At 33.8% G+C, this 9138-nt stretch overlaps 1 protein-coding gene across 1 annotated transcript; it reads right to left on the bottom strand.

Moving 5' to 3' along the window:
- Window positions 1-5696: 5696 nt before the first annotated feature.
- LOC142547603 (receptor-like kinase TMK4) lies at window positions 5697-9138 on the bottom strand. The gene is made up of 2 exons (XM_075655967.1): window positions 6763-9138; window positions 5697-6411 (listed from the first exon to the last, which is right to left on the bottom strand). Exons 1-2 carry the CDS (start codon window positions 9035-9037, stop codon window positions 5897-5899), a joined length of 2790 nt encoding a protein of 929 aa, XP_075512082.1. The 5' UTR covers window positions 9038-9138; the 3' UTR covers window positions 5697-5896.

Raw genomic sequence — 9138 nt, 5'->3', positions numbered from 1 at the left:
GCCCCGAGCCAGGGTACGGATCCCTGGACTTACTGAATGGTCGAGGTGCGAAGTCATGGGCCAGGGTATAGATCCCTGGACTTACAGAATAGTCGGGCCCTCATATCTCCCAGGCTTGAAATATGGTGTTGGGGCCTCATATCTCCCGGGCTTGAAATATGGTGTCGGGGCCTTATATCTCCCGAACTTTAAATATGGTTCTGGGGCCTCATATCTCCCAGATTTTTAACTTTTCTGCTTCTCCTGCTATATTAGTTTTATTAAAAATCAAATCACTAACCTGGAAATACTGAATCCGAGTTCATTTTCGGTAGAGTAAAACCTCTCTAATTGAGCTATATTAGGTGACTAATATAGATGTATGCTACTGAGTGCATAGTAAATACTTTTCCACGTCAATCCGGAATAGCTGTTGAGCTTCGAGCCCATATGAAAATCTCTATATAAAATCTGAGTACCGAGTTGGACGGACTTATTTTTGAATGGAAACCATATCTATGTCTTGAGCTCAATTTCCCACAGACGGCGTCAATGATGCGATCCGGGTGAATTGGACGAGCTAGGTCGGAGTAATCCATCGGGTCTCATAAGATTTTTGTTAAGGAAAAAATGAGCAAGGGGATATATCTTGTGGCAAAAATATATCTCTCTAATATGATTTTAACTGTAACCTACAAACAAGAAAGTGGACTTATGAATTGGCGCCAGAGGGGTGTCCGACGTGACCACTCTGATGCTTAAGTCAGCATGTGAATGATGAAGAAGAAAAACTATATATGTGAGTGAATATACGTGAATGGTCAAAAGTTCAGAATCAAAGGAAATGCCTCCCTTCTTATGTAAAACATATATGCTATTTATAGGAGGAAATCATATGATTACCTTGTTTTCAAGGTCCATCTGCTAATTAGGGTAAGGTGGTTGCCCATACCCTACCTCTGATAATTTCTCTGACACGTCAAAGCATTGTGGTTCTGACAGTAATGATTGTCAAGTATAAGGTAGCTCATACTGATGCACTTGAGTGAGGTGCTATTTTCGAGGTAGCCTGGGTAGAATGCCTCCCAAGGATTTGTATGAGAGCCCGGGCTTCTGGTAGCCCGAGGAGAAGATGTCTCAGGCATCCACCTGCCCGGATCTGAAGAATTCATCATGCAGATTGATCCTGATTTGGGATATTCATTTATATCCTGAGTCATTCATGACCGGGGCTCTTTTGGGAGTATTTACAACATATATGTGTGTAATGATGGATCGAGACCAGATATCGGTGAGAATATCGAAGAGTTTAATTTTTCTCTAATAATTTATTTTGAAATTATGAAGATTTTAATAATTTGAAGTGACTGGTTTTATTTATCTTATATTATTATCACAAATTAAAAAAAAAAAATTGACGCAGATTATATAAATTTGATTTATAGTTAGCATAACCACTCCACATGTCAATTATTAAACACCGAATATTTATTTTAATATCGTGTCATAAGTTTCCACGTGTCAATCATATGATGTTTGGTTCTTTGAAAGTGATTAAATAAAATTTGTATATGATTTTATTACCCTCAAATTATTATACTAATATAATTATTAAAAATTGCTACAAATCTTACAAACAGATCAGCACAATAATAATAATAATAATAATAATAAATAATAGCAATGATCTATGCAATCTGTGTAAATCTCGTGTAACAAAGTTAAACCAATTAAATTAAATATATTATTATTTATTCATCACTCTTCTTCTTTTTTTTTATAATGTGAGAACCGACGTACTACCCTATAAACTTTGTTACTCAGGTAAATCATATTGGAGAAACTATGGATGACAAGCTCTCTCAAGAAGATGTTGCAAAAATAATCGAACTTCTTACTATTGATCAAACTTTCGCTTACTCCAACTCGAACAGTCCTGCTATCTATCACTATTCTAGGTTTAATGAATTTAATAATTCCAATATTAGTTATGTATACATAATCCTATCGCTTCAAGTAAAGCAAAGATGGAATAAAAATCAATGACAGAGAGAGCAGTATATTTTACAATCTTTTCTCACTTTTATTTGTTTTGATTATTAATTATTCACAATATTAAAAAGATCTCTAAATTATTCTCGCCAAAATTTATATAGTACATTTTTCTTTAAATTCTTTATTTATTTTAACGGGACAAAAAATGATCATTGTATTTCACACACACAGATTTATTATATTTTGTTTATATATAATATTGGTGTATTTAATAATTCGTACAAACGAAACTTTTTTGAACAAAATATAGTATAATTTGAAATATAAAGTGAAATAAAGGACTCTGTTAGAAAGATAAATTAAAGATTAGCGAGGAAAAGGATAAAGGGCACGTGCCAGCTAACTAAACAAATATAATTGACATTTTTTAATAAAGAAATATGATGAAATCGCCATCAATTAATATGAGAATTAGGACATGCATACTATATTTGGAAATTAATTAAACCTTAATCTTTGTGTCATTATCAATTTATTTAATAATAAAATACTCTTTTTCTCGCGTTATGAAAAAATTTCTCGTTTATATAACACAAAAACTCACGTGAAACAGTTTCACAGATCAATTTTGTGATATACATATTCTATTTGGGTCACATATAAAAAAATTTACTTTTTATCATAAATATGATCGTGATTGACTCGTCTCACGAATAAAAATATATAAGATCATCGTCTTACAAACATATACATCTATATTTATATAAAAACAGAGTTTTTGCCAAAAATAGTAATTTTTCGCCAAAATGTCATTTCTAAAAAAGGAAATATATATCATAAATATTGAAATATGTGTACTGCAATAAATGATAATTTTATTTATTGTTTTATTGTTTGCATTGATTATATCAATTCATTTAGTTCAAATTTGAATTTAATTCATTTTTATATTAATTCAAATATAATTTATGTATTATATGTCTTTTATTATTATTTTATTCAAAATGAAACTAAACTCTATTAAAAACATAAACTACATTAAAACTTTTTCATTAATTATATCAATCAATTTAATTTGTGATATGATTTGAAAAAAGTATTTCTCATTAATTTTATTAAATTTGATTTAAAAATATTTATTTATCACATGTTAAAAAAATAATAATATATATAGTTTCTCAGAAATTAAAGAATTAAATATGTATTTAGGTTGGTGGTCGACATTAATATTTTAAACACGATAAGAACCATGTCATTGCCTTTGGGTAATACAATTAATCGACATACATTTTTATTTAAGAATTTTTTTCAAGATTAACGAAAAAATAGTTTTTTATTTTTATTTTTTTATAATTATATTATTTTTTTTCAATTTAAATATCTACTATTTTTTTATAATATCATCCCGTGCATCGCACGGGTTAAATACTAGTTATATAAATAACATGCTTACACAAACAAAAGGTAGAAAAAAGACAAAGTGACTCACAACATGTGAACCTCAAAAGACAAGTCTCAATCTTTAAAATTTATATTAATTTCTTACCCACATTTTTTCCCATCCCTATGAGTAGGGATATAATCGAGTCGAGTCGAGCCGAACTCTTGAATGTTTGAGCTTGGTTCGTTTATAATCGAGCCGAGCTCGAACTTTATTTAACGAATATATGCATGGCTCACGAGCTTATTCAAGCCTAAACAAGCTTAATAAATATGAATTATACATTTAAATTTTCATTAAATTAATTAAAAAATAAATTATATATTTACAGAAAAATATATTATTCTTATTAAAATTTGTAAATTTATTATAATAAATAAATTTAATAGATTTTTCTATATATTTCATATATAATATGCAAAATCAATAAATCAAATATCAAAACCAATATTATTCATCTACAAGATTACTCATGAACTTACCAACGAACATGTTCACGAGCTAACGAGCCGAATACTGTAAAGCTTGAGTTTGGTTTGTTTATCTTAACGAGCCTCATTAAACGAGCTCAAACGAGCTTTTATCGAATCGAGCTTCGAATAGCTCACAAACGGTTTGGTTCGTTTACATTCCTACTTATGAGAGATATTATGCATGAACTTATTATGTTTCTTATTATAATTACTTAAAAAAATTAAGTTTTTAAATATGAAATTAAATCTATATCTATATAATAATTACCTTCGAAACACAATCGTTTTTATCATCGAATTAATCTTTTTTTTAGAAAATATAATACAAGAAATAAAATTTCAAACAAAAAATTGATGTAAAAAAATATTTTAAATCTATTTTTATATAGATTATATTTTGTACTAAAATTTAATACATGCACTATTGTGTGTAAATATATTAACTAGTTGGGCACAAAGCAAGAGACTCTTTATTGATGTCTGCTACGTGGAATCTTTGTCTTTTCGTACCTTTTTTAAAATTTTAATTTTAAAAGAAAGACATCAGCAAAGATTTTTAAACTTTACAATATAATTTCTTTTGTTTTTTTTTTTAAAAAAAATTGGTTGTAATATCTTGCTAATTTATTCTGTTTTTAGATAATAAATTTTTTCATTAAAGGTAATTTGTAATTTTTTAATTTCCAAATTTAAATATATCACAAATAAACTCATGGCAAAAACTTGTGTGAGACGGTCTCAAGGATCGTATTTTGTGAGACGAATCTTTTATTTGAGTCATCTATGAAAAAACATTACTTTTTATGCTAAGAGTATTACTTTTTATTGTGAATATCGCTAGGGTTGATCCGTCTCACATATAAAGATTCGTGAAACCGTCTCATAAGATACATACTCTAAACTCATATCCTAAACATTATTCTACGCATTAATAGTTAAATCTAACGTTACCAATTAGCATATCTTCATAACACAGAAATATTAATTGTTGATCTAATAAATATTTAAAAAAAAAATTAAAATATAAAATACAAATTTTAAAAAAATTAAAGCCCAATATAATAATTATTATATCTGCTCACAGCACTCTATCGACCATGATAATAACAACAAATAAAGTCGATAGAGAGAAAAGCTGTACCAGACAGCTTTGTTACAGCAAATTCCATAAATTTTTAATTTTTTATTTAAAAAATAAAATATAAAATGTCAGACTGAATAATTTTCCCATCCCGCTGGCAAGAACAAAGGTATATATATATATATATGTGCTGACTTTTCTTCTACACACGGCTGAAAACTTTGTACATCTGTAAATTAGCAAGACAGACATACATTCCATTTAGAGAATTTAAAATTAAATATATATAAAATTATAAATATAAAATTTAAATGTATCAATATTTCAATTTCAAATGAAACATCAAATTTTCTTGCTCAATTCTAATGATAGGGGTAAGAAATTCATAAATTCATAAATACCAGTAAAAGATGCTCTTTTCAATTTATAAGAGTGATTCGACCTTAGATTTTTTTTATGTCAAATATGAAATGATTTGAGGTAGGTTTTAGTTGATTAAGAAAGATAATTATTAAATTAAATATTTTAGTATTCTCTAACGTAAATATTCTAAATGTCTCGCAATCAATAATATAATATAGATAGACCACAAAAAAGCAAGAAATTGTTCAACACCTCTAAATACTTGTCTTTCTTTCACTTTCTTGACCTTTCACAATCACAAGGTCTCACATTTGATATTTCAACTTGACAATCTATCTACTCTTCAACTTCCAAGACAATCCAATCAAATGCAAGAAAATATTCTCATCAACTCAGGTGATGCTACATTACTACAAGAAAAATGTCAAGTACAAATCAAGAAAAAAGAATAAATTAAATACAATTTGCAAGCTTAGTACCTCCGTGGTGTTGAGAACTCAACTCGATTCATCTTGCACCCGTCTCACACAACTTGTTTTTCAATATCATTTGTTCTTTCTCGTGCTACCTACAATCCGTCGAGCTAAAGCTGTCTACGAATCCGGAAGGTTTAGCTGGAATGCTTGATTGCGATTGGCTGTACGAAAGATCGTCGAACATTCTTGAAGTACCTTCATTATCTTGCCATCGTTGAAGGGCTTGAGGAAGGCTCATATGTAGATCAATGCCGAAATTGTCTTCTTCTTCGGGTTTAGAAGGTTTCCATTGTTCGACGAGCGGGCCCAGGATATTGACGGCATGCCCCATGTCAGGCCTTTGATATGGCTCGCGGGCTGTGCAGTGACCGGCAAGTTCTGCAGCTTTGCAAATGCTATCGTACGTTTCGTCGTCAGGCTCAAGAATAGGGTCGATAGACTTCCGAAGGTTGTCTTTGTTGATGAGGACTCTGCGAAACCAAGTGACTAAATGAGACCTATCGTCTGGCATTCTTTCGTCTAGCGCTTTTCGACCAGTGATGATCTCCATTAAAACGACCCCAAATGCATAAACATCCACTTTTGTTGTCACTCTGCCAGTAGCTGTAAATGGAAGTCTTTAATATCTTACATGACCAACAATTTACAAAGACCGACAAGACACTTACGGAAACTTGCAAGATAAGAAAGAAATAGCTCTAGTTGTACGCAATTTGTCACCAAATGCAAATAACCACCACTACAAGCAAATTTAGGTGTCATAGGCTATTCAAACGCTTATATAGCTTATTCTATCCCTGAACTTGAAAAAATGAAAGAAATGAAGCAAACAACTTCTCAGCCATATTTTCTTGAAACAAATGTTCATGATTTGATCGTAATAATTCAATATGTAATTGCCTAACAAAAATAACAGCCAAGATTTGGTGTAGAAGTTGCATAGGAAACTCTTACCAGCATATTCAGGTGCAAGATAGCCGAATGTTCCAGCCAACCGAGTCTCAAGCGAATATTTGCCATCAGGAGCATGTTTGACTAATCCAAAATCTGCTACCTTTGCTCTCATATCATCAGTAAGAAGTATATTTGAGGGCTTCAAATCTCTATGAATGAAACTTTGCTGAGCCAAGCTGTGAAGATACTCGACACCTCTACCGACGTCTAATGCTATTGTCACCCGCTGTTTCCAAGTAAGAGGCTGATAGCCAAGTTCTTCCCATTCAAACAAATGCTGGCTTAAAGTTCCCTGAGGCATGTACTCGTAAACCAAAAGCCTCTCGCTCCCATTAATACAGTAGCCAAGAAGAGCAACCAAATGCCTGTGCCTAACTTTGGTGAGAACCGCGATTTCCGCTTGGAACTCATTCATCCCTTTCGTACCCATTACTCCGGATTCCATTCTCTTCACAGCTATCTTCGTGCCATCGTGCAATTCGCCTTTGTAAACGATTCCAAATCCTCCTCTGCCCAACACGTTCTTGTCGCAGAAATTGTCCGTAACTTGCCTAAGAATTTGTATCGAGATAGCAACGTTTCCACCTTCAAAAATAGGAATTTCACTGTGATCACCACTGCAATTGCTATGTATCTCACTCGGAACTCCAGCATATCCTTGTACACTATCAGTTACATTAGTTTTCACCATTTCTTTCCCTAATTCAGATCCCTCAACCCTCCCAAACCTCTTATGGCGTCTCTTCATATAGCACTTATAAGAAACAAACAACAAAACTCCAATGAATAACACAACAGCTATTACCACCCCTGCAATCATACCGGCCGAGCTAGACCCTTTGGATGATCTGGATCCGTCCAACCCAGAATTCGATCCACCCCCTGGCGCCCCACTAGTTCCACCACCATCACTCACATTCTGTCCAAGAAACACATTCCCAGCATTATTAAACTTCACACTTGCAGGGAAAACAGGGATCGGGCCAGATAAATTATTATTAGACACATCAAAAGTTTGAAGCTTGGACAAAGTAGTCAAGACAACCGGGATTGTCCCGGTTAGGTTATTATCATTCAACATCAAAGTCCTCAAAGACGTAAGATTCGCAAATGCAGGCGAAATAGTACCAGAAAAACCTTGCTTCCCCATGATCACGACCACCACATCACCCTTGGTATCACAATTGATAAAGCTCCAACTACCAGGACAAGCATTATTTCCTGTCCAAGATTGGGCCAAAGACATAGGATAACCTAAAGCACCAGCAACATCTAGAAGTAGACTCACCTGCGGATCACAAGGGCCTGGCTGTTGTAAGCAAAAGCTATTAGTGGTGCCAATATTGGTTTGAACATTATCAGAAAACTTTGGATAAGGCCCTTGCAACTTATTATTCTGCAAAGTTATATTAACTAAATTTGGCAAAGTCATCAAAGAAGGTGGCAACACACCAGTAAACTTATTATCCCTCAACTGCAAATCAAACAAATTCACACACTTAGACAAATCAGGAATCCCACCAGAGAAACCGTTTTCCTGTAACCACACCTGAGTCACCTGGGCCATGTTAGATAGCACATCGATGGTACCAGATAACCCCCCTTGCTGCTGATTATTGAGCCAAAGATTTTGAATCTCCGATCCGGAAAAGGACTTCGGCAGGGTTCCATTCAAGTAGTTGTAAGACAACCTCAAGTTTTGCAAATTCGGGAATGACCCAAAAATATTCGGAATGATCCCATAGATACTAGCATTGCTGGCATAGAAAGTAACAAGATTTGAACTCCCAGTCAAATAAGTCGGGATCTCCCAAGGACCAAGTTTGTAATTTAAGCTCATACTCAAAGTCTGAAGATTTGTGAGGCCTAAAAGGAAGTTCTTGGGAACGGAGGTGAAGCCATTGTTGTCAAGAAATATTTGTTGTAAAGAAGTCATGTTCTCGAACGAAGGCAGAGTTCCGGTGAGAGAGTTTTTTTGAAGGGCGATGGATTCGAGCTGGGAGAGGGTGTTGATCTCCGAAGGGAGCGTGCCGGATACGGAGGCGGAGTTGAGGTTGATTCCGGTGACGAAAGAGCCGGTGGTATCGCAGTTGATGTTTGTCCACTTGCAAAAGTGGGTGTCGGAAGACCAGCCGGTGGGGGTGGGAGAGAGTGAGGAGAGGAGCATAGACATGGCAGCTGAGTCGTCGGAGGAGGTGAGGAGAGGGAGAAGGACGAAGAAGAGGTGGAGGAGGATTATGCGGCGGCGTAGGGGGGACGGGGTGGCCATTGGCATCGGTGGTGGTGGTGAGGAGAGAAGTGAAATATAATGTGTGGGGATTGGACAGAAGAGAACTAACCTAGTTCACAACATCATGTGAGCGGTTTCAACTTTTT

This window comes from Primulina tabacum, chromosome 5 (assembly GCF_025594145.1).
Source record: "Primulina tabacum isolate GXHZ01 chromosome 5, ASM2559414v2, whole genome shotgun sequence".
Lineage (NCBI taxonomy): Eukaryota > Viridiplantae > Streptophyta > Magnoliopsida > Lamiales > Gesneriaceae > Primulina > Primulina tabacum.
The sequence above is the reverse complement of the archived record's forward strand: the minus strand, read 5'-3'. Positions and strand labels throughout refer to the sequence as shown.